General features: G+C 40.3%; 1 protein-coding gene across 1 annotated transcript in view; it reads left to right on the plus strand.

Moving 5' to 3' along the window:
• The window catches only part of LOC110952053 (collagen alpha-1(XIX) chain), a 105,765-nt gene that overhangs the window by 71,910 nt on the left and 7,178 nt on the right, over window positions 1-26,677 (plus strand). The window contains 25 exon segments of the mRNA XM_051960208.1: window positions 1,573-1,617; window positions 5,096-5,173; window positions 5,565-5,600; window positions 5,754-5,807; window positions 6,055-6,108; window positions 6,873-6,914; window positions 8,878-8,982; window positions 9,151-9,204; window positions 9,676-9,729; window positions 11,382-11,435; window positions 11,614-11,667; window positions 12,204-12,248; window positions 13,163-13,213; window positions 13,383-13,427; window positions 14,359-14,385; window positions 15,547-15,600; window positions 16,406-16,450; window positions 16,789-16,833; window positions 16,931-16,993; window positions 17,443-17,478; window positions 19,003-19,047; window positions 20,311-20,454; window positions 21,525-21,591; window positions 21,707-21,844; window positions 25,142-25,219. Coding sequence (XP_051816168.1) covers window positions 1,573-1,617; window positions 5,096-5,173; window positions 5,565-5,600; window positions 5,754-5,807; window positions 6,055-6,108; window positions 6,873-6,914; window positions 8,878-8,982; window positions 9,151-9,204; window positions 9,676-9,729; window positions 11,382-11,435; window positions 11,614-11,667; window positions 12,204-12,248; window positions 13,163-13,213; window positions 13,383-13,427; window positions 14,359-14,385; window positions 15,547-15,600; window positions 16,406-16,450; window positions 16,789-16,833; window positions 16,931-16,993; window positions 17,443-17,478; window positions 19,003-19,047; window positions 20,311-20,454; window positions 21,525-21,591; window positions 21,707-21,844; window positions 25,142-25,219 — 1,513 coding nt within the window.

Genomic DNA, 26,677 nt, shown 5'->3' on the forward strand with positions numbered 1-26,677 from the left:
CTTGCATTCTTCAATCACTGGTTGTGCACTACAACTTTAAACAATCATGTTTGTTTGTGTGCGGAAACACTGAACCGAACATTAAGCTTGACAGCGGACCTACTCATCAAGCGAGCAGGTACTGTGAGCAGAGTAATAAGGGAGAGATTGCGTTCAGGCAGAAGTATTTAAACCTCTTTAACATACTCCAGCACTGTGAAAATTGGAGAGGGATTGGAAACAGGGGCTATACGCATGTCAAGGGATGATGCTTACAGCATTCTAATGATCGCTTGTATTGTCACATAGGCCAAAAACTAAACAAAGAGAAACGACTTTCATTTAGAGCTCCGTCCTCCAGTCTTTTACAAGTGTCAGTCTGTGTGGAAGAACTGCGAGAAAACTCATTTTCAGCATTTATGGCCTTTGTTACGTAAGACAAAGATAAGGAAAAAAAAGCAATAAACAGAACTCAGTGCAGATTGTCTGACCATCTTTAATGAGTCAGCCTGCTCAAGCAGTTAACATCACTGTATTGATTTTGCCGTCAAATGAATAATGAGCGGTTTGCTCTTTGTTTCTTTTGGTGTTATTATTTGCATAGATTAGCAGTCACCATCCGCTCTCGTATACCGACGTAGAGATTTTGCTTCAGCAAACAGCCGGGGTTAAAACGACCACCCAAAGGCGTGACTTCAAGGAGTAAAAGCAAAAATTGAGCTTTTCTTGAAAGCAAACAAAGCAAACAAAGGCAGGCAAACAAAGCAAAGGGGCTGAGGCAGAATCTAAAATATGTGCTAGGTTTGAAAAATAAACTAATCAAGCCAAACAAGCTGTTGGAAAACTAAGGCACAAAGAGAATCTGGTAAATGAGTAGTGGCAGGCTGGGAGTGTATAGACTATTAGGTGAAAGGAATCAGGTGAGTGGAGAGGAGGGTCTGGTCAGGTGATGAAGGTGAAGTCTGAAACAACACCAGAATTAATGCATGTAAGCAGGAAACAGCCAATGAATGACTGATTAAAGGAATTAAAAGGCTATGACAGTGCAGTCATAGGATCATACTTGCCTTTAAAAGTTCTGCACTTCCCCAACTTTCCTGTCTTATGTTGGAGTGAACGGGTACGTTTCTCCCCTAAAACTGTAGAATTGCTGTGTTAGTTCAAATCCAACTTCTGCATAGCTAATTTACATTGTGCAATGTCGGACTTGTAACACTAATACATGCTGACCACAGAAATCAATGTCTCATCTGGATGGTACAGTAAATAATGCTTACACTAGCTTCAATTCCAATCATGGTTTTTTTTTTCTCTGTTGTATAGTATTATCACTGCTCCCCTGTAGACAGAAACTAATAAAAATGTTGTAAGTAGTACTGGAGATGAGCTCATAATACAGCGCTGTGTTCATATTGTTTGCGCTGTGACGTGTAGCTCATACTGATTCGATGCTTTTGTTTTAATTCAAGCTTCGTCGTCTTTTTTTTTCTTCTTTTTTTTTGCTTTTGGGGCTGCACCTCAGCTCTCAAAGTGAATTGCTGATGAATGTGCAGCGAATCTCTGTTCTGATGTCTTCTTCCTGTTGTTTTGCAGCAGGCCGATGGATTGTCTCTGACTCGAGGGTCTCGCGGGCCGAAGGTAGGAGGAACTGTGGTGTTGGAAATTCACCAACACAACCTTCAGTATTGCCCACTGCTGTATGTTAACCTCTGCAGATAGATCAGCGATATTTACAGCAGCTATATGTGTTTTACCTTTTTCTGCTGTAACAAAATCTTTATGTGGGCCAGTGGCTCCACAGTGGGTTTTTTATCACACAACACTCTCATATGAGCTCAAGCACCCCATTATCCGCTTCACCTATTAAATTCCAAATGTGCTGATTTGAACTGATTTACACAGGATGGTGTTCATCACTACCAATTACATAAAAGTGGATATTGTTACTCTACAATAACACTACTGAATTGTCACTGTAGCATTTCTACTGCCACCGGGAGTGGCGAAAGCTGAACTGTTTATCAATTGCTTTTGCCTAACCATTTAAACTATTCTTTTAAGCTTTTAAATTATGGCTCTAATACCTCAGTACAATAACAAAGTGACAAAATAAGAAAAACACAGCTGACCCGAGCAATCGACATTTCCTGAATTAGATTTGAGTGCTGAAATCAATCCGCAGCCGCCATTGCTATGGTTTTAAGAGCATGACTTTAATTAATAACAGAGACGCAGGTCAGATCATGTAAGTGTTAAAATCAAGATGAAATTGATGCATTGCCTCACAGAGCCATTTATATTATTTATGCTGCCTTTAAATTGTAAAGAATCGATTCGGGTTTAAACTGAGTCTGCAGCTGCGTTTGCTTTTGAATGTTTAGAAGGTTTCAGCCGTCAGATAATTTCTCCCATTGACTTGCATTATAGAATAAATATCTTTTAAAAGTTACAACGCAAAATCAATGTCACATAGTATGAATACAAGAAGCGCTATTTGATGTTTAATTAAATGCTCATAACACGATCCACGTGGGGCGAGTTAGCAGTACGGTTTCTGCTGGAATATCGATTATAAACACAAGACTCACATGAATATAGAGAGCACATTCAAATACAGAAAACCCAGTTAATGAAACATGCAACAAATGGTATCTTATCGAATCTATTTAAGCTATTTATTCATTGTTATTATTCTTAGCTAGTATTAACATTATATCTGGCTATACATATATGTATTGGTAAATAGTAAGGAAGGAAATTGTTGGCTTTTTTTGGCATATTTACTCTCTCAAGCAACGTGTCAATGTTACTATGTGACGATCGGCGTACATTTGTCTGTCTGATTGTTTGTCTGTCCATCCGTCTGCGAGCAGTGTTGCTCAAAAAATGGATTTTAATGAGACTTTCAGGGAAGGTCAGAAATGACACAAGGACCAAATGATTAGATTTTGGCAGTGATGCGGCTAATTGTCTGGATCCATGGATCTGTTAAAGATTTCTGTATTGTGAGATAGCGACACGGTGTCACTGTAACTCTGACAAGTGAACACTGCAGCAGCTGATGATTGTGATCCTACTCATAATTGACCTACGGGGACTTATTTATCGAAAATCATACAAGGAACAATTGATTAAATTGTGGGGGTGTTTCCGAGTCTCATCAATACATATTTAGGTCGTACGGTTCGGTATCCATTCATGACGTACACATGCATAACACATGCCTGTGCTCACCACGAGGTAATTTTTTATTAAAGATTTCATCCGTCAGAATGATATAATGACCGAGCAGCCTTGGCAGAGTATTGCGCTCTCCGAGTGCTTTTCTTGTTGGACATGAAAACATTTGATTCTCTTTGGAACAGTAACTACATCTAAAGATGGCATACCTGAACAACACCACAAATTGGCTTGTTCGATGATTTATTTAACAAAACTAAATTAAATAAATATGAATAGATGTTTTGTGGATAAACAAAATACAGTCTTACCCTTTTGACGCTACCATTGCCTCTTCAATAGGAATGACTTCTTGTGTGTGATTTACAGAAGTGCCTGCCAATCCTCAACATGGCCTTACTGAATGTTTTTCACTTTATTGCATGCAAAATTCCTTTAGTTGCAGGATGTATGAGGGTTTTCTTGCATGTACTGCCTGTTTCAAATCCCCCTTCAACATTTCAACGGGATACAAATCTGATTTAGACTAGGTTATTTCAAAACCCTCTATTTCTTCTCTTTGGTCAGTTTTTCAGTAGATTCACTCATCATTATCCTGTCGGAAGGTCAAGTTCCGGTTCAGCTTGCATTTTTAGACCGATGGCCGCACATTGTCTTGAAGCTCTTCCTGATGTGATGCAGAATTCAGGTGAACTAAGGACTGCAAGCATCAAAACAGCTCTAAACCACCACTAAACTTGTCAGTTGGTCTGAGGTTCTTTCCCTGAAAAGCTGTTTTAAATCTGCACCAAACGTGTCTGCTGTAAGTGTGGCCAAGCAGCTCCGTCTTTGATCTGTTTGTCCAGAGCACGTTATTGCAAAAGGCAAAAAGCTTTTGGCAAACTGCAGTTTTATTCTGTGCAATAGCGTTTTTCCTCCCATGCAGGTCAAACCTTGGCAATCTTTGTCTGATTGTAGACACTTTGAGACTGAAGCTTGCAACAGTCAAGTGCAGATTCTGTGACAAAAACTCTTGGAGGCTTCTTTTTGGACTGAATTTCCTGGGGCTGTTTGAAATCTACCCCACTTGCGGATGATTTTCTCACAGCAGATTGATTTACCTCAAGAGATTTGGAGATCTTTATAAATCACTTGCCAGACTCGTTGACATCCACAACCTTTTTTTTTCTGAAGGCCTTTGAAAGCTCTTTATATCTTGCCATGATGACACCAAACACTTCAATAGCAAAGAAAACACCAGAACCTCAGTGCCAAAGGTTTAAATCTGACGGTTTCCACCTGTCAAGGAAGTTCTAATCGCTGGCACCAAATCTGGAGCCACTGATTCTAATAATAAGTATCTCAAGGTGTGATGAAGGGGAGCTGCACTTGCTTTTCCCATGTGAATAATCTGCTTTTTATTTAAATTTTGAAAATGACAAAAACAAAACAAAATGTCAATTTTATGAGTCATTTATGATTATGTCATCTGTCAGCACTGTTGCAGTAGAAATCAAATGTTTGCTTGTTCAAATACGAACTCAACAGTTTCCATTCCACTTTATGCACTTATGTTTAAAAATAAAGCACTAGTACTTGATGGAGCTGAAAACGCTCACATACTGTATGCACTTAATGTAAAACTGTAAAAGAGGTTTTAGGCTTGTCTGATGAAATCATGCTCCAGTTATTAATAGTATAGAAAACACACAAAATGCAGTACATTTGAATTTACGGTGTACTCCAAGTAAAATAGATAATGAGCATGTGCATGCCACTGGCCTTCACCATAGTAGTGTTTTTTTTTTACCCTTGAAGCTACTAAAGGCAAAAGATAAAGGGAAATGGGTTCCGGCAGAGTTTGAATACTTAATGATCACGCAGAGAAGCAGCTCTCCCTTCTTCTGGATTCACTATCTCTGAATCCCCACCAACTGCTCCCTTGTGTTTGTGTCAGGGTGAGAGAGGTGTCCCAGGATTGCCAGGAGACCACGGCGAAAAGGGCGAACCCGGGGAGGGTGTCATAGGCCCACCAGTGAGTATGATGTCGTACTGATCGGTCTCCTGCATTCATTATTTAGCTCAAACTATGGTACCTTCAGATTCTTGCCTTTGTCTTCGGTGTTGAAAGGAGGAGATCCTCTTTGATTTTCACTTTAAGCGTTCATTACATGCACCCTCAGATGAATGGCTGGTCATCACCGTGGGGTGCCGGTGTATTGCGCGGTACCTTCATCACATATGCTCTCATGCGCTAGTTTGAAGCTCACAGATTTGATCGTGAGTGAGACTGCGTTCATTTTTGAAATCCAGGATTGTTGGAGACAGAGAATCAATAGAGCAAAAGGTGTCTAACACAATCCCTTTATTAGATCCTGGGTGCTAGAGGGCAGATAGTGTTAACAAGATGTGTGATGTGTTCTTAGGGCCCCGTGGGACCCCCAGGGAAGCCAGGAATTGAGGTATGTGGAAAATTCTTTGAATCCATAGCAAATATTTGAAGCTAATTGTTGTTGTAGCAGGCAGTCTGGCAAATATTTCACAGTGCAAATAACACTTAGCTGATTGTATAAAGCATGATTGTTTAAATCTGTCTGGGGATTTTTTTTTGTTAGGGTCTTCGTGGACCCCAGGGTTTTTCTGGCCCTCCTGGAGCTCCAGGAAGAGAGGTAAGTGACATCGGTCTTTCCTTCCGCTCTTCTTCACTCCCTCACACATCTGCAGATAAAAGATGGCTGGAAGCACAAAAGAATGTCAGCTACGCACTGTGGTTGAACAAGTACAATGTATCACAGCTCCTGGACACAAATCCCCACCAACCGAGATGGGTGTGAAAGCAGCAACTTATAGCCTTGCATGTCTGCTTGATATTACAGACTGGAGGGCTGTTAACTCCTCTCTTTGTCTCAATTAAAGGGCTCTCCTGGTAGACCAGGCCCACCAGGCCCTGCTGGACCTCCAGGTGAACCGGTATGTGAGAAAGCCTCGTCTCCTTTCTGCAGTTCAGCATCAGTGATCTGCATTGACAAGTACTGAGATCACCTTAAAGTCAAAGTCAATATTCAGAGTGCAGCTGCAGTTTTTGGATAATTAGCAGCTTGTCTCACTGTTCACTAACATCACATTCAGGAAAATGTTGCAGTTTAGGACAAATTGGCGGCACCCCATTGTTAACATATGCTTTCATGTTTTTTTTCTTGTCCCTTTGTGAGTTTGAAATGTGCCGCATTTACTAGAGTTCTGAGAGCTTTAGTGGGAGCACCATGCGAGTGTTGCCGCTGCACAAAAGCCCTGTAAATGTTGCATTTTAACCTATTTATATCCATGTGTTGGAAAGATGCATGAAAAGCACTTATACTTTTTTATGTTGTTGTTGTGTTTTTTTTGTTTTTTTTATAGATTACGGGCTTTAGTTCAAACAGTTTTTTTCTTGGCTCCAAAGAACAACAATATTGTGAAGATGTGAGGATCCTGTCTTCTAGCAGCAAAGTTATTAAACTGTTTCCTCAAGCGTTGCAGATAAAAACTGAAAATAAAACACTGAAATAGAAATTTGTTGAAAATGTTCAGGGTAAATTACATTCCAGTCGTGTAAGATGGTCTTATATGCCTGGTGATGTTTTGAGTAATTTACAAGATGCAGTTGCACCAAGAAAACAACTGCTGAATATTTTAAAAACATGAAAGATTTGCTCTGAAATTAAGACTTTCTCTTCTTTCCTTTTTCCTGACAGACTGCCCTGCCGATTGTTGGAGACATGGGTGCTTTACTTAAGGTATTTCATCTTCTGAGTTAGTGATAATTGCAGCTTTTCATATAAAACAACATGCAAAAAGGGGATGAGGTTAGTTTCTTTAAATGATCAAGTGTTTGTTGATTTGATCCTGTGCCTTTCTACTAATATATAGATGCTATCATGCTATTTGGGGAGATGCTGAGGTAACAGATCTTGAGTGCCTCCATCAGGATGTCTGGGAGAAGTATTTCTCAGAAATAATAGCAAATCATTTCACAGGAAATGCAAGATTACTCTTTCGCCACAGGTACACAGTCTGACAACATGTTTAATAAAGCTTTCAGTAAAGATAATGGAATATAGAAATATCACACTCTCTCAATGCAAATACAGTGTAAAACATGTCAATACAGAGATAACCGTCTCAGAAGATAAACACTGTTGTGGATATGCAAACATACTGTATGTCGAGTCCAGCAAATCATCGCAATGTGACAGTTTTCTTCCCACTACTTGAAAAGTCACAGAGAATTTGGCATTACTTTATGTCGCACACACACACACACACACACACACACACAAACACACACAGCGCATTAGAAGCCTTTTGGTTTAAAATGTTTTGGGAAACATTAAGTGTTGTCAATTTGTTAATCAATAACCACTTGAAGATGCTGCATGCTGATCACAAAAATCCATGTTCAGAGTTCATGGGAAGATTTTCTTTCTAATTAATATACCTCACCAGTCTAAATAAAACCTTAAATATATGAAATGAGGTTATATCACCCTATATATCTGTAATTAAGTTAGCTGTATGTGCAGCTTGAATCTTAATTTTGTCTCCTGTCTTTTGTCATTTCTGCTAATTTCTTCATCACTTGGTACAGACAGTGCTGAAGGTCTCTTTACCTTGCAGAATGTGCAGAAGGACTACAAGAGCAGACCTGATTGAAGCACCTTTCCAGTCTGTATTTCTTAAGATTGCAGGGTATAAAAGGGAGATCAACTGCTTCCTTTTTAGCTCTTACTTTTGACAATGGGAGCGGTGTATCAAAATCCTTCCAAATTACAGATTTGTTCTTTTCTTTTTCTTGATTGAAGCAGCTTAGTCACCTTAGTTCATGTTGTTACCTGCATGACAGCACTTAGCTAAATTAAGGCTTTTTCATTTTAACATTTAACACACGTCAACTCTGACAATAGCTACAATGCCTTCACATGATTAATCATTGATAGATAAGGGCAGATGTCAGCAGTCTTATAATTTTCTGTCACCCCTTCCTTCAGTGTCAGCTTATTTCATCCATTAAGTGCTCAGTTAGATTCAGCCACTGTTTACAGCCTTCATCAGACTTGCATAGTGGCACTCTAATTAGTACTCACAAAAAATGGACTAAACACACTCAGTTCGGGCATTTATTTTTTCCCCTTCAGTCATTATGTCAATAATAGCATGCTCCTCTTGTTTTGTCATACTAGCAACATTTCCTTGAAAACTTGGATGATTAAAATTGAAATTAGATGGCAAAGCTGTACTGATAATATTCCATTATCTTTCTCACGTTCACTTACTGATTTAATTGTTTTCTTTCAATTTCTTTTTTTAATTATAATGTAAAATTCGACTGGCACCTTTCAAATTAGAGCTCCTGGTTCTGTTCAGGAAGGTGCAGTGCTCATATCCAGACGAGACCAGGCACAATGATATTAAGGATTCTCACCTAAATGTCACAGTCAATGAGTCTGACAAAGTTCACCATTCACCCAGATGAGAGACACTCTTGGAGGCACTCGTGGTGGGTTCACATTATTTCAGCTCCGCAGACATTTAGAGAACACTTTATGTCAGCTGGGGTCTCGTCCTCCACCCGGGGGATGTGGCATAATAAAGGGCGAAAATGCAGTGTTTCAGCTCAGCTTGATGGAATCTTATCTGTGCCACCACTTCTTTTTTTCTTTTCTTTTTTTTTGTGCCTCATGCCTTGCCGATTGCTGGCAGAATGCCTGCAGTGCCTGCCAGACGAGGGTCCCAGGGTTGCCTGGGCAGAAGGGAGAGAAGGGGTCCCCTGGAGTGCAAGGAGTAGAAGGCTTGGTGGGAGAGAAGGTGCGAGTAACTCGTTAACATGGCGGGCGATTTGGAACAGACACTGTAAACAGTTTTATCTGACCGTGATTTGCATTACACAACACTCCTTTGGGATTGCTTATTAAATATTTTCCGTGTGTGTGTGCGCTTACAGCAATATCCATTGTGTACTTCTATCACAAACAGGGGGATCCAGGTGTACGAGGTCCGACGGGTAACCCTGGGAAAGAAGGCCCTAAGGTAGACAGCAGAATGTCATAAATATACGCAGTAAATAACAAATCACATTTGATATAATTGTAATGAATTATTCAATTTCGCAGCATGGAGTTATGTGTAGAATTAATAGCCTCCCTCTATAATATTGTTTGCTGAAATGTGTGTTTAATCTAGTATACAGAGATTTACACTGACAAATGCTTTTCATAAATTTCCTTTTGGATTATCGCTGGAAGCCTAACCAGCTGTTCTACAACTCATATTTTTCTGAACACTCTTAGGTGCTCTCTGCAGAAGTTGTTGCTATGGATACAGTCTTGGTGAAACAGGCTAGGCAATTTCGAGTCGTGTGCTGGAAGAGTGCTGGAAGAGACATTTTGAAGTTTACACCCATCAGCCTTTAGTTTAAGGCTCTTTTTTTTTCAAGTTTAGTGGAAAGAAAGAAAAAAGCATTCACATTTGCCTTACCTCATTGGTTCTGCCTTCCTGCAGGGAGTGAAAGGAGAGAGAGGGTTCCCAGGCCCCACTGGAGATAAAGGTGATGAGGTGAGTGGAGAAAGAAAAGAAAGAAAAGTTCAATCTAAACAAATTAATCCAGTAGTTATCTAACCATCCGGAAGTCACTGTGACATTGAGATTTGGGTTTCAAAAGAATGTAAATATATTGTAATGTCGGCCTCATCTTAAAGCCTGTCTGCTCTGAGTCTGTATTCAAAAGAAGCTATCAAAAGCTATCCACTGTGCCGCGTGTGCACTATGCCCTATCTTTTGCTCTCTAAGGAGCTACTTTATAAAGAACACAGCCTGATTTGCATGTGTGTGTGTGTGTGTGTGTGTGTGTGTGTGCACACACACTTGTGTTAATTAAAAACAAGGTAAGCTTTAGAGGAGCTGAAAAGCATTTCGTAGGTCAGCTTTCACCACTGAACTGCAGTGACAGGAGATTTTTACTAACAGGCACTCTTGTTACTAGATTACATAGGATCAACATACACTGTTTTATATCCCCATTGATTTTTTTTTTCATGATAGCACAGTTAATTGATGGCAACATATGCAGTCTCAAAACTTCAACAAACAGTGCAATGCAAAACACAGCATCTAAACAAATGAATAGAGATGTATATACCATATAGGATGGCATGTTTCACAGCTTCTGCATGCTCAACTGTGCTGTAAAGATAATATAAACCCAGCAATCATTGCAGTGTGTCGCAAAGTTTTCTAATTCGCCCTTCACAATTTAGTTGTAAACTCTGAATTATCTCTGCCGTGACTATTGAGGAGACATGCTAAGCACACCTTCCACCTTGGACACTCAATGCTCAGTGTGTAGTGAGATGTGTAGTGTTCAGCGTGGCCGTATGCCAACATCACTTATGTCCATCATCGCCATAAATGGAAATATTACAAAAGAACTGGCTGTAATCAGTCCCAGATAGCAAACTATGGGTGAATCAATGTTGAATCTATGTTGAGACCTAACGTCGAAATTATACAGAAAGCGCAAGGTTGATAAAATGTTGAGTCAACGTTTGCTTACATAGATTACATGTTTGCAAACATAGATTCAACATTAATTAAACATTGAGCTGTCAAACATTTTAATTAAACCAAAATACAATGTAGATTCAATGGTATCTTTTAAACACAAACTTCAATGTTGACAAAATGTTGTTGAATCAGCGTTGATTCAACCATCAGTCTTCAACCGTAACCACAATTCAACCTTCTTAACCCTAATTCAACATTGATTTAACATCTTTTGCTATCTGGGTAAAGTGTGATTTATGGTTGAAAAGCAAACGTTGACTCAACATTTTATCAACCTTGCGCTTTCTGTATAATTTCGACGTTAGGTCTCAACATAGATTCAACATTGATTCACCCATAGTTTGCTATCTGGGGTGTTTTACTTTGCACACAGTGGAGCCGGCCTGTAATACTGTCATCTGTTTGACCTTCACATTGAATTCAGTCTTTCACTTCCAATACTAGTCAACATGCTTGTGAGCACAGAGCGCAGACTGGACAATTCTCACTCCAGATTCTGTGCAGTATTTCTCTTTATGTGCCGTGTTTCTGCATCGATCAAGAAGGTGCACCGCTTGTCAAGTGCTGCAGAAAAATATATATGTAATTGTGCTTTCTTAGTAGTGAGAAACCGTTTTTGAACTCTTAAACTTTGTCTGCTCTAGGGGCCTCCAGGGGCACCAGGACTTCCAGGTGTGACCGGTCGAACAGGGTCCCCGGTAAGAATTATGTCATTCAAAGAGTCTGTTATTATGCTGTTTCTCTTTATCCTATCATCAATCTCTGTATCAATTTATATTCACAGGTCTATTTTACTGTAAAATGTGAGTGAATTAATTTTCTTTCAGCTTCATGCACAAACCAGATTCCATTGTAAAAATGTTTTCTTGCTTGCAGGGGCTCATGGGTAGACCAGGTCCAATGGGTCAGCCCGGAGCAAAAGGAGAAAAAGTAAGATGTTTTATCATTTAAGCTTTTGTTTATATTCTATAGGTGGTGTGTATGTCTTCCTAGATTTTGTTTGGAGTATACGTGACTCACTTAAAACTCTGTGTTTGCTAATTTACATGCAAAATGCCCAGATATATATATCAGCCTGTAGTAAATAAATGGCAACAGAGACTAGAAATAACACTTTAGTGTACGTTTTTACCCCTAAATGTAGTTGTATCATAAATCTTGAAGATATATTGGTTAAAAATAAAAGAAAAATGTGAAAAAATAAATAACTTCAGTTTCTGTAACAAAATGCAGAAATAGAATTTGTTCTTAAAAAATATTTAAAATGTTTTATTTATTTCATTTTTTCCATGTGCGTGAAATGTAGGAAGGCATATCTCTTCAAAGAATCTTGGGTCTTTTTTTTCCTCTCAGGGCTGGCAAATGAAGTTCCATATCACTGGGTTGCATTAGTATGAGACAGTGCCTGGTAAACATTTCCATTTTCACAGACATGTTTAAGAATTCCTCTGCTTTGTGTTTGGCAGGGAAACGAAGGACCTCCAGGCAGACAAGGACTTCCAGGACCTCCTGTAAGTTCCCGATACCTCAACAAGAGCCAGCTGTTGATAATATGTCTTCGAACCTCCATTAGGGTTCCACTGGGGTTTTTTTTTTTTTTTGTCACCTCACATGCACATTTAATGTAATTCTCTTCATCACTCTTCATTCTGTTAAATTGTTATTTAGGTTTCTGAGTTCAAGCCATCCATTCAGCTCTCTATTGCTCAGGAATTTACTGTAACAAGAAAAACAGAACTGACAAACAGCTACAAATATGATGAAATTGTGGCGACCTGCTCACTGGCATTGAATCATGTTCCGTCCCTTTAAAAGGCGAGTGAGTAAGCACTTCCAAAGGCAAATCTATAATTCATCAGCCGTCCCCTTGAACCTGCCGTGCCTTCACCCCCCCACACCCTGGTCTCATAAACTGCAGTCTGGGAGGACAGGGGATGGCTCAGTGGCCTGAAAAGGGCACAGACATTCGCTTGCTTCTAAATGAGAACCTTGACTCCTTCTACGTTTACAATAGCTGCCCTCTACCAATCTATCACGGGAAAAACATTATTTTATGTTCTAATGCTACCCAAGAAGTCTAGATTACCTAGCTCTCATACCCAGATCTTTTTCTAATCAATGTGCTCTTTTGTATATCTGAGGCCCTCTCCCTTTTTTGAATTACATCTGGCTCAAGGCTTATTAAGTCTACTGTTCTCTTTTTTTTTGGTCCTTTTCACTTCTCAGTCTCTCGCACTCTCTTACCCTCTCTCTGTGTAATCACCAAATGAGCTATTGATCTCTCTCATGTAGCTTTTAAGGGCTTAACTGTGTATAACTGTGCCAGACCCACAGTACAGTTTTCTATGAGGACTCTTAGTGCCGAAAATTCACACCACATTGACGACAGTTTCTCAGAGAAGATTGAACGTGTATTGTGTCTTAGGGTGTGCCCAGTGTGGAGGGAAATGGGATGAGCAGTCTGTACAAGCTGCAGGTAAAGACTTTTTCAAATGTAGTGCCATAGAGATCCACTGAATGCATGGAAATGTTATTTATATGTATAGTTTGGTTATAGTGGCAGAAATGAATCTGTGCTTATCATTAAAATGTGTTTGACCCATATTGTGAAACATGTAGTCATAGCATAAAAAATGTCTTTTCAGAGTGGTGGAGCTATTTTAGGACCCCCTGGAGCTCCTGGTGCTCCAGTAAGTATAATCATTGTTATGCCTGAAGCAAATCCTTTACAGTGTGCTGTGGAGGAACACGAGCAAGCAAGCATGTTGATGCTGTATGAGGTGCAGAAGCTGGGAGAGCTGAATAACAAACAACCTGACCAGCCCTCCAGTGCTATCTTGGCTTCTGAGACCCTTATATCACAGTCAGTCCCGCTCATTGAGAGCCGCTGGTTGGTGAAAGCCAAGAGGCTTCCCGACTCTCAAACAGGTGCCTCTGATTCACCCCAGGACACACATCACCACTGATATGCAAAATGGAAGTTCAGCTGCTCGTCGCTGCGTCAAGCCGTAGTGACCCGATTTGCTTATCGGTTTCCCTTGCTCCTCCTTATCAGACAGTTTGTAATCTCGTCCAGTCCTGGGAGACATTCAGTCACAGGCCCCGCAGGGATCCATCCACCAAAACGAACACTTAAGGTGGTGACAAAAAGTAGACACTCTGCTGTCCCCAGTGCACAATGCACATGAACCATAGCTAAATCTTGAAGACGCTTCCCCCTGCACTGCATCCATCACAGCCCAGCTCAATAAGGGAGCATGTTCATCAGTGTTAAGAGGCTCTAGGTACCTGATTTATCATTAACTGCTTGTTTTTTAATATGGAATGATGCTTTGTTGACTTTTAAACACCCGTGACGTGTTTTTGTAAAGCCTACATGATAACCCTACTTTATTATGTAACTTTGATCATTTTAAACCTGCTTCAGACACACTTACAGTGTTTTCTTGATTTACAGAGAGAAATTGCCCGAAAAGACAAGCAATAATGGATATTATAAATTTTAATGACAATAGCATACAGTAGCCACATGTCATTTCAGACTATATTTATGATTTTTATGGTAGCAGTTGTCACATTCATGGGGGTAATCTGTCCTGTTTTTTTTCTCTCTCTTTTAAGGGTCCCAAAGGAGATGATGGACGTGCAGTGAGTTGAGGCTTTTCATTCCTGAATGTGTTTTTTTTTTTTGAGCATTTACCTATTTTTGTGCTGCTCACACAAACAGTGAAGTCAGTGTTGCCAGTTGCCTTTCTATCATTATCTCTGCGGTTTTCTACTGTACAGCAAAAGTCAATACACCCTCAAGCCTGAGCGCTTAACCACTCTCAGAAGAACTCCAACACACAGCAATAAAAATGATCATGTCTCCTACAAATATGAAACCTTTGTACCATGTTGTCTTGCCGGTGGGATCCCACAAACCCTCTCCGCACTTCAAATGCCCTTCCTCCCGTACTGACACCCGAACACAGTCCACACAGGCGCGGAAACAACTTGACGTTTCTGCCATCAACTGGAATTCCTTATTCTCATGGGGCCAATTGCATTTTTTATTGTTTTGTTGCACAGTGATTTTTCACCAGGATGTTAATTTGACATTTTAATAAATTGTGTGAGCAGCCCCAGTGCTGCGGTGGAATTGCCCCAATCCGTCTCACAGCGGATCCTCTTGCTCTCCCTTTAGCCTCAATAGCTTATTCATGACAATCTACATGTGTGACAATTACCTGGACAATCCGTCTGTGTCAGCGCCAGTTGCCCCTCTACTCTGTGTAATGGCATTTTTCCATGGCAGCTTGAGCAAGATGAGGTAGATAGAGGACATCACTTGCCGGAGCATTGGGAATGGGTCTCTATTTTTAGTGCAGACAACAAGTCTGATTGTGGTAGCCAAATGGGACCTTTTTTTCCTATTGGATCTATAGCCTGCCAGGCGTGACAGCATGTGTCATAGATCATTTGCAATATTGTCCTCTCAAGATTATCCTCCTATTGACACATAATAGGCTGTATGGATGCCTGACCGAGAACATCAAGAGGAGAGATAGAAATGTGCGTCTCCTGCAGAATTTCACTTACTTGCCTTCATGTAGCTTTGATCTATATTTGCTTGTTTAAGCATGATTCTTACTGACAGCATTATAATGATACCTGTACCTTCCAGTAGCATGTCTGTGTTAGGACGAAAATAGCATTATTCTCACTTGCAAAAAAGGGAAAGCTAAGACCTCTTAGTCTATATCAGAAGTGTTTTTTTTGTTTGTTAGTTTTTTTTGTCTTGACACAACAGGTGTTTTTCTCTCACAGGGAGAAGCAGGAGCCATGGGACTACCTGGGCTTGAAGGGCTACCCGGTGCCAAGGTAAGCAACAGTATCTGACCAGAGAAAGTTCTCATCTGCATTGAGCTATTCGGATAACAAAGAGAAGAAAAGTCCTCACGGAAAATGTAAAGAGCTTTTCTGCACAATCTGCAGTGTGAGAGTTAAACGCATTATTGGTTCCCATTGAAGTCAACCTGAGAAAGAACAAATATGTTCAGAAGAATTCAATACCTTTTCTTTTTATTTCTTTCTTTTTAACTATTGACTGAAGGAGTTTCAGGTTAAAATGCTTGAACTGCACACAATGCGGCAAGTGTGGTAGTTAGCAATATGCACAATAGACGGCAAGTATTAAGAGACATTTCCCTGAACGGAACAAAACTAGCCCTGCATCCAGCTTTTCCTGCATTTGAATTTGTATGAAAAGGTTTTCACTGATTGGCAGTGTGTGACTGTATGTTGTGTGGAAGTTTGGTGGGGGTGGAATATTTCGGTTTCTGTGACATGCAGAGTAATTTATCCTTTCAGGGAATACTGTCAAAGCTTTGACATATGCAAAGTGTTTGCTGTTGAAATATGAAGAAGACCTAAGTTCTTAAAGGGGCTGCTTATAATAAATGTATATGTGTGATTTTTTTCTGAATAGAAATTCATAGTGTTTTTAAATATTTGAGATTTTTTTTTGCATGGGCCCAAAGAGTGAATAACCCAGCAGCAGTCATTATAGCCAGGCTTTTGACAGTTTCTGATATCACTATCTATGTGTCTGCTTGATATGACAGTGATTTATAGGTTTCTTTATGTAATGTATATGTCATTGACTTGATATGTGTTGTGTTTCCAGGGTGATATTGGTTTGCCTGGTCCACCTGGGATACCAGGTCCTCCAGTAAGTAAGGTTTTCTTGGTTTCGATTAATTTAGCTCGTACTTCTGCTTGATCAATCATCCGTGTTGTTTCAGTCTGCTGCTGGCAACAAGTCAATCATGTTTCGTTAAGTATACAGAATAGCAGATTTCAAAACATAAGTCCCTGTGCACTACAAGTCCATTACACTACTTCAGTTAAGAACGCTATATAGCTGTAGTCTGTTGAGTGGATTTTATGTGTAAATATAGGAGGCTGTTGCTATATTATAAAGGGGAGGCTGCAAAGGTGCTGTAGATATGGCACTATTGAAGACCTGTCAAACACAGTCTGTTCTCTTCCTATGTTTGTGATTGACAGGGGAAGCCCGGCGCTCGTGGAGAGCCAGGGATCCCAGGAGAGCCGGTGAGCCGCAGCCTCTAACTCTCTTTGAGCTGTCAATCCACGCGTCATTCCTTTGTCACTCCCGACTGACACATTGGCTGTCTCTGTTCTCTGACAGGGTGAGAGGGGGCCACTCGGAGAGACAGGATTCCCTGGACCCGAGGGACCCCAAGGTGTTGCTGTAAGGATGTTACACGAATTCTGTCGCTCTTCCTTTTATAATCACTACGAGATGTTGCCAAAGCACATTCCAATAATGCCCATGCTAGAAATAGGGCTTTGAATACCACGCTGCTTGTCTACATTAGCAGGCCCATGATTGTTTCACCATCGTGGTGTGTGGGAAAATAAGAACACGATTCAAGGACAATATGGGTAAAATACGTATGTTAGATACCACTTGTCCTGTAGATGATTACATTCCTCTACATAATTACCATCAGAGATGGCTTCTGTAATTTTCCCTGTAAGCGCACAATGGAACAGTGTTCGCACAGCAATCAGGATCATTATCCCTTGGTTGAGATATCTCATTAACTGTGGAGATTACTAGGAGTGCAACAGTGCTGATCCAATCGAAGGTGGGAGCTGATACAAAATGTCTTTGTTTGTGTTGCGCTTCTTGAGCAGGGCAGACCTGGAAAAGATGGAACTCCTGGATACAAGGTGAGTTGTGCGAACATGTTGCAAATCTCCTTATAGAAAGTGCTTTACATCAGCCAAGCTACAGAAAGATGGCACAGCAGATTTTTATCCCCCCTCAAGCTACAGCATGCTGACTGCATTAAACCTATTTGCATATTTGAGATCTTAACGATAAAAACTAAATGGAATCCTGCAGATTTAAGGCTTTGTTGACTTTTAGTCTTTTTACCCTAATTATACAGTTAATGCTTTCAGGCAATGATAAAATGTTTGTAATAGAGGGCAGTAGACACTTCAAATTAAATATGCATTTTCCTGCCTGATGAACCTGGCCAAAATTGAAATAAATACTGCAGAAAAGTCTGCTTTTAGGTGGCTGATCATATATATATTATACACTATTTACTACATAAACACATGGAATGGTCTCACTGGATGCAGAGCAGATATGCTTGAATGGCCATTCCCAACACATTGTATGATCTAACACCTAAACTAGATGGACTATGATTATTACTGTTTTGCTCAGATTTACAAGATTTTTTCACCTCGCACTTTAATGACAGCCCCAACACTTGGTGTTTTTTTCCCTCTCTTATTAATAGTTAATATCCATCCACCATAACCTCACCATTGCACATAGGCTTTCTACAGAGAGCGCCACTTTTCGGTGGGGCAACAGTGCCATCTAGCAGGTAGCTTCACTCCCCTACGCAGATTTCTTGCACACTGCTTTGAGGTTTAATGTAATGCTCAGGGAAGCACATTTCAGTGGGCAAGATGATAGATTTAAGCCTCCCATCAGGCAGTGGGGAATACAGAGTACTGCAGATTAAAGCGGGCAGGGGAGAACAGCACCACAAAGCAATGCCCGCTTTAAAACCACATCATGCCAGATTGTCTTTTGCATGGCTCCTGTAATCCAGCAGGAAATTGATACAAAGATGCTCCCAGAGGTATTGCTGTGAGTGGAGTAAAGGGAAGCAATGAAGAGTGACAGGGAGGGATTGGAAGACACAACATCTTGTGACATGAAGCCAGAGACAGGTATTTTCTCCTGCATCCTGCGTACAGTAGAGACAGCTGGTGGGAAAGCAGGCGTTTGTCAAACAAAGCAGGAGTGATGCAGAGGAGCTGTGACATTGCAGAAGGTGAAACACTATACAGGGAGATATTATACAAGCAATACACCTGAGCAGAGTAAAGGCAATCAATGCACAGTCACCTGAAAAGTGTACATTCTTCAAAGTCAAGTAATTCAGAAAAAGCTTGCTTGCGTTTTTGTCTTCAGGCAACAGAAAAATCTTTTGCAAATACCACATCAAACATGTTGAATTTAACTGAATTCTTTGCTTCATACGAACAGGTTAGACGAACAGTGTAGCGTGTCTCCCTGCATTTTATTGAACATCAGTACTTTGTGAGTAGCGAGCGTGAGGCTTCGGGGTCAGAATAATTTTGTTTTGTTGTTACCCAGACAGTAATCCTTTACCTTTTTCCTCAGCAACAAAGACTGAAAATACGTGTTCTCTTTTGTTATCCAAGGGAGCCACTGGTAGACCGGGAGACAGAGGATCCAAAGGAGAACGTGTAAGTAGCAACGTCCCTGTCTTGTTTGAATGTTTCAAACTCAAATTTTTCATGAAAAAAAAAAGTTTTTAAGAATAGCAATGAATTATAATGAAAGTCTTTCACTTCAGCATAAATATGACTAATCCCCGCTAGCACGTAAGTGCAAGATAAAGGCATTTAACACTCAGCGCAGCTTCCTATTGTATTTGCAAGAACTCTGTCACACTTATGCAGTAATCTATTGCAAAGGCTGGTAATAGAGGATGCAAAATGAGGCTTTTAGCTTTGTAGTTAGCTACAGAACCCCAGGACAGGTGACTGACTGGACACACAAAGAGAAATAAGTCTTTGTGCAGAACACATTAGGTTCACAGTTACACCTGAAATCTATACTGACATTGATGCAGCCTTATGCTAGCCAGGGAAGGTAGCTTTGATTGTTATACTGAACTTATATACATACAGCGCCCTCCATAATTTTTGGCACCCCTGGTTAAGATGTGTTGAAAGCCTTAAAATAAATTACATTTTTATTGCAGAAGCATACTCTCACACTGAAAATTGTACAAAAATGTATTATAGGAGAACATTAGGGCGCTGTTTTGTTGGCAAAAGGGGGTTGTACAAAGTATTAACATCAGGGGTGCTAATAATTCTGGCACACATGATTTGATGTAAAAGAATTATTTCTTAATGTGTGATTTTTTTCCCCCCCACTGAATAAGTGCACTTGAATTAAAGGTTGGATTTTGCTCTTTTTTCATTTTGGTCCTATATTATTTAGAAAAAAATGAATTTATTAGAAGTTAAAGAACACATCTTAACCAGGAGGGCGCTGTATAAACTGCTGACCAAAAGGTTGGGGTCACCCACACAATTTCATGTTCTCCATGAAAACTCACACTTTTATTCATGTGCTAGCATAATTGCACAAGATTCAATTAGCCTTTCAGCATGATTAGCTAACACAATGTAGCATTAGATGACAGGAGTGATGGTTGCTGGGAATGGGCCTCTGTACCCCTATGTAGATATTCCATTAAAAATCAGCCATTTCCAGCTAGAATAGTCATTTACTACATAAACAATGTCTAATCTGTATTCCTGTATTAATGTTTTCTTCATTGAAAACAACTGTTTGGCTTAAATAAGGACATTTCTAAGTTACCCCACACTTTTGAACAGTAGTGTATATATAACTTATATAGCACGTGAAGTTTGGTCTTTCTGAAACATAAGGGGATGAGATATACAATATATATGTATGTCTCTTTACTTCAGGGTGATCCAGGGATTCCTGGTGAAAGAGGTGTTCAAGGCGAGAGGGGTCGCATAGGAGATCCAGGCGTCACCGGACCAATCGGTCCACAAGGTGAAAAAGGCGATCCTGGCCCTCCAGGACAGTTGGAGAGCGTTAACCTTCTGGTGAGTTGTAAATTTATCGATTCCTCAGAGTAAACAGACACTATCCTCCCTTATAATTAAAACCCTAATCATTGAACTTGCTTTCGCCGCTTGTGTAACTAGTTCAGTTCCCATTCCCTGTATGAAAAATGGTGCAGCTACAGCTTTCTGCATGAAACATCAAACAAGGCTGTGCAAGGGAGCTCGCTGTTCTCTTTCTGCTCAACGCTTCCCACTCCTGATCATCTAGGCGCAACAGAAGGTCAGAGAGGGAGAGAGACGGAAACAGAAAGAAAGACAGAGATATGTGGGCGTGCCTAGAGCTCTGCAGAGCAGTGAAAACACCTCCATCTGTCACAGACATTTTACACTTACTGTACACAGCCACGACAGTTATATAACACTCGCAGAGATGAAACATTGTTTTGAATGCAAGAATTCAAGGTCCAAGGCTACTATTGTTTGCCATATTTCCTAGTTCAGCCCTGAGAAGCTCTAGCAGTGCAGTTCAAAAAGGTTCACATGACTATATAAAGTATTTTGGCATGTTATTTGTGAGTACGAATTGGATATGTGTACATTTTATCTTTGTATTTCCTTGATTTGTGATGCCATATAGTGTCATGCAGCGCCGGGATGGGAAGCTACATTTTATTCTTGAGCACAGAATAAAATACAGAATTGGACATGAGGCAGCACTGATTTATTGAGTTTTAACATCAATTTGATTATTTTCAGACTGGATCTATTTTTATTTCTAGCTGAGTTTGGATGCAGATTTTATAGGCAAAGCAAGGTAGGATTTTACTGAAAAAATAGTAAGGAGCTTCATGAGGTTATGTCTTCTCTGTCCCTCTGATTTTAACATGTATGGTTTCATCAGTCTGTTGAGAAGATGTCTTTGATATGAGATGCATGACAGGTAACCACTTCATTTTCATGCTATGATAACTACCCTCTTTACTGCATCTACTCTGCTGCCAGTTAACTGTGAACAAAGGTTCAGTTGCTGTCGTCTCTTAATTGCATTGTCTGTCTTTTTGGTGTTAAAATGCTTCACTGAGTACGGTCTCATTTTTTTCCACACACAGGGTGATCCCGGCTTCACAGAGGAGCTCAGAATGTTTATTCGAAATGAAGTATTGAAGATTTTTGAAGGTACAAATTGTTCCAATTTTAGTTTGCATGCTGTTTTTTTGTTTTTGTTTTTATTTTTCCTGCCTTGTTTTTCCTCTAAGCAATTTCCGTGATTTCTTTCTTTCTGCCTTTGTAGAGAAACTATCGAACACTGGCATACCACAGAAGACACATGCGGGCATTTTAGCTTCCAACTTTCAAGGGCCTCCAGGACCGCCTGGAAAGGATGGATTACCCGGCCCACCAGGGGAGCCTGGACCTCCTGGTCCTCAAGGTAGGAGCTCAGGATGGCAGGTGGAACTGCTGGACGTTAGCATCACCTCAGAAACATAACCACACTAGTTAAAATATGACCTAGAAGCAATGCTCTTAACATTTGATTGCTACAAACTGTTGGTGAAACACAATTAACCATTTGTTGTCTGATTTAACTGAATGTTTATCTATGTATGTACACACGTCTTATGTGTACGTGTCATTGGTGCTTTATGTATACCTGTGAAATGCAGGCTGTAGGCTGACATCTCATGTCAGCAACTCAGTCAGATATGTTTCTTGTTTTGTAAAGAGTTGATATGAAATACATGGAAATTGCCTGGATTTGGGGTCAGAATGATACTCACATTTCGTACGGATTCATGGGTATTTTTCTCTTGCATAGACCCATATATCAATGCAGACTGAGGGGCGGGAAGCAGAGGAAAGGCCAGGAGTGTGGTGCACAGCGGCTCACTGGGAAATATGAAGACAAACGAAGAATTGGCTGTGAATAAGAGAAAGTGTTATCATTGTGGACAGGAAAGAGCCCCAGTATTGATACCTCACTCCGGGAAAGAAAGCCTCTAAAATACGAAAGGAGCGTAGTCAGGAAAGAGGGTGGACATTCTTTATCAAACTAATACAACTCTCTGACTGCTCATACAGCACTAATGGTTTGCTGGTCAGGCCTTGTACCTCAGACTTGCTTAGATTTGTATTGTGTCCGCAGCAGAACTATGGTATCTTAACTTTTGAAGAGGAGGAGTGTTTTATGTGTTGGTGCACATCAAAGCACCACCGCATTGGCCTTTCTCTTTGAGCTTTGTATCTACCTCACATTATTCAAGACCATTTACATTTTACCCCTCTGCTATGATATAAAATGCTGCTTTCATACATGAATGATGTAGCTAAAGTATAAGCAACTACTCAAGTTTAAATATTTGTGCTGTGTTAATGCTATTTGCATTACACGTGTCTTGGATTTTCTTGTGCTTGTTTTCTTTTTTTATGCTTCAAAAGAGTGTTTTATAGGTGATTCTTAATGCAGCTCTGCAATAAATATTTATTGAAAAATAAAGAGGAAACTTATTTCCCTTGATAAATCAAAAATTCAACAACTTCTTAATTTTTCCTTTGTTGACTTGTGCTTCCACTCAGCTGGTGAGAGAGTTTGGGATAATATTTCCTCATTATTTCTCGTCATCCTCCGCTGGAGACTGTGCTCCTCTGGAATATGCAATTTGACTTCTTCTCCAATATGCCAAAATGAATTGTTTATGGAGAAAAATAACCCCTTTGTTGAATTGGCAGTCTTTTTTTTCCCCCCGTTCCTCATGGTTTGATTTCACATGGGTGAAAGTCTCAAGCTGCTGGAGAATGCCCATAAGGACTCAAGCTGAAGAGCATCATTTCTTTCATTTCCTCCTTTGTTGTAACTGAGTGCTCGTGTATCATTCTATTCATCTCTTACTTCTTAGATCCTAATGAAATTTCTCTCTGATGTAAGTCAATGTGTTTCAGTGCATATTTCATAAATTCTACATTTTGATGTTTTAGCATTCATTTTTAATTTTGCATTTCAGTGTACTCTGTATTTATCAATACTGACTTAAACTAAGTGTCTTCTAATATATTCGACTGCAAAGTCTGTTTTTGAGCCGCTCTTCCCTGCTCAGTAAAATTCCTCAGAGTAAGTGATGGAGCAGCTGCCCTCAGAAAGGTTTTGTTGTTTGTTTGTTGTTTTGTTTGCTCATAAGGCCTAGCATGAATACATAGATGTTGCTGTTGATAATGTTTACAACGTTGCGCCACAGGTGCAGCACTGCAATCCTATCAATCAAGCATGAAAAACCGGCTCTTTGGCGGTATTATTTTTTTGTTAACGTACTTTGTCCATTAGTGCCCCCAGAAACAATTTGTTTTCAACCAAGTACGCAGTGTGGCATTTTCAATTTATCAGAGTGCACCAATCCAGCATGCCACCCAAGCTTATTGCCCTTTGTGCTATTCAGTATTTTTTTTCGCTTAAGGTACAGTGCTCTTTTCTCCATGGAACGTCTCCTCCCTGAATGAATGCCCCAGGCTCTGTGAGTGTTGAAAGAAGTCTCATTATTGTGGCAATGTGTGGATAGACCCTCTCTCTTTCAGATTCAGTTTTAGAGCATTCATAAGCCTTTTTTCTGAGATTTTGTCTGTCATGTAAGCGTTGAAGCGTTTCCCCTTTGGGCCAGGCAGAGCAATGCTTGATACTCCTGTCAATGTTTCTGATGCACTCCATGCAAGCGCTGGTTGTGAGACTCCATTACTCTAAGTGCCTCATGGGGAAATATTTTTGCAGCCCTCAAATTCTTACTTGGTCTGCTGCTGTTTTGTAAAGACAGTAAAGACTTACCGGCTTTGCATGTAATGAAAAAGCCTTTAAGCATGTAGTGAAAAAGCCTTTAAATACTATGTGCATACTTTTTAAAAGCAACACATTGCCTGGTATGATTGAATTTTAGTGCAAATGCTGTGATTTAACGTGTCAGTCTCTCTTTTTTTTTTGTCAGACTAAGCATGTGCTCGTTTTCATCACTGCCTGTTTTTTCTTAGAGGTAACCATGCTGCAGTCAGTTTCCACCATCGGAAAGACTGAACAGAATTTTAACATGAGCATCAGAGTCTAGCTGTCATGAATAGTTCTGATTGTTTTGTGCGTCTGTTTGTTTTCCATACAATCGACCTTTCTCTAGAGTCCACCTTTGATTAGGCCTATCTGTTTCACTCTCCGAAAGCCTTTACTGACCCACATATCTGAACTCTGATTGAAAAACCCTCTTCAGTCTGTTCTGAGATCTTCAAAGATCTGTGCTTGTGGCCCTGTTGTTGACAGAAAGCTGTACAAGTCCATGATGCCTCCTGCTTCAAACACTAACGTACAGATGGCTTGTTTGATGATTTCTATTCTGACAGAATGTCAGTAGGTCTTTTATTATTCAAAGGTTTGGGACTGAAACTAGGAATCAAGAGTAGTCTATTCCTACACCACCTCCTAAAGCTGCTTGCCTCAAAATAAGTGCATACTTGATGCCTGACATTGTTGTCGTACTGGTGGTATTTATATCATCAAGAAGCTCTTCTGTACGAGTCCCTGGACAAATACAAAGGTTGCACAAATGTGTTCTCATCTTGACATTCTTCGGATTTTAACATGCTATGGCATTTGTACTAATCTTACTAACTCTACTACACACTGTAGACGTGGCACCACACAGTTCTGCTTCACTTTTGCAGTGTTTGTTCTCAGCCACAGTGTTTTGTGTGTCCTCAGGATACAGAGGTCAGAAAGGAGAACGAGGTCAGCTTGGGTATGGGTTACCAGGAGATCCAGGACCAGTGGGTCCACCAGGTAAGAACATTGGAGACATCCTGTTTTAATATAATTACCTTGCTATAATGTATTTTGTGGTAGCAAGAGAAATGGTAAATCTGGCATGTGCAACTAACTAGGCAGGTCAATTATCTTTCTCCAAAATCAGTCTCCACCTTTCAATAACCATCAGATCAGTAAAATGGAAGGAAGTATACTAATTGTGCTGTTACACACTGATCGGCCACAACATTAAAACCACTGAGTGGTGAAGTGAATGACATTGATTATCTTGTTAAAATGTCACTTGTAAAAGGACGGGATATATTAGGCAGCAAGTGAACAGTCAGTTCCTAAAGCTGGTGTGATGGAACCAAGAAAATGTCTCAATGTAAGAACCAGAGGGTGAATTTTGATGGGGTCAGAGCATCTCCAAAGCAGCAGGTCGTACTGGGTTGTTCCCAGTATGCAGTGGTTCACAGTTGCTTTATCAATACCCATGGGTAGATTTGTTTTGCAGAAAGAAAAAAAAGAACCTACCTAAAATGGTCCAAGAAAGCTGGTGAATCAAGACTCACTGATGTGCATGGGAAGCAAAGTCTGATAGTGCGGTTGACTGCAGACCGGTCAGAGTGTCCATTCTAACCTTTTTACTACACTGGGCACTAGATCCTTAGAACTGCACCACGGAGCAGTGGAGGAAAGTGACGTTTTGTTTTACATCATGTAGACGGCCAGGTAACAGACGGCAGCAGGATGCACCATGGAAAGAAGGCAGTGTAATGCTCTTGGCAATGTTCTGCAGGGAAACCTTGGATCTTGACATTCATGTGGATGTTACTTTGATACATACCGCCTACCTAAACATTACTGCATTATGGCACTGGTATTCCCTGATGGCAGTGGCCTCTGTCCACCGAATTAATGCACCCTGCCACACTGCAAAAATCACTCACAGTTTGAACATGGCAATGAGTTCAAGGTGTTGACTTGACCTCCAAATTCCCCAGATGTGAATCCGATCACACTATGGGCCGTGCTGAGAAAACAAGTCCAGTCCATGGAGGCCCCACCTCACAACTTACAGGACTTAAGGGATCTGCTGGTAATGTTTTGACACCAAGTCACCTTCAGAGGTCTGGTGGAGTCCATGTCTCAACAGAGTCAGAGCTGCTTTCAGCGGCATGAGGGTGGCCAACATAACATTTGGCAGGTGGTTTTAATGTTGTAGCGGATCTGTGGTATAAGAGCAATTCTGGCAGTTGAACTACTAATGCTTCAGTTATACCAGATTTGTAAAAGAATGACCAGACGCTGCATCCTCCTCCGCATCTTTCACTATTTATCAGGTTTTCTAGCCTGACCATTGAAAGGCAGGAAGTGTTCCAGGGTTGTGTCAAGTCACAAACCTTCTGAATTTCTATTTCAGCCTTCATTTGATATCTCAGCATGTTAGAGATAAACACAGCTCCCCGATTGCATTATGTTTTCTAAAAT

Source organism: Acanthochromis polyacanthus, chromosome 15 (assembly GCF_021347895.1).
Source record: "Acanthochromis polyacanthus isolate Apoly-LR-REF ecotype Palm Island chromosome 15, KAUST_Apoly_ChrSc, whole genome shotgun sequence".
Taxonomy (NCBI): domain Eukaryota; kingdom Metazoa; phylum Chordata; class Actinopteri; family Pomacentridae; genus Acanthochromis; species Acanthochromis polyacanthus.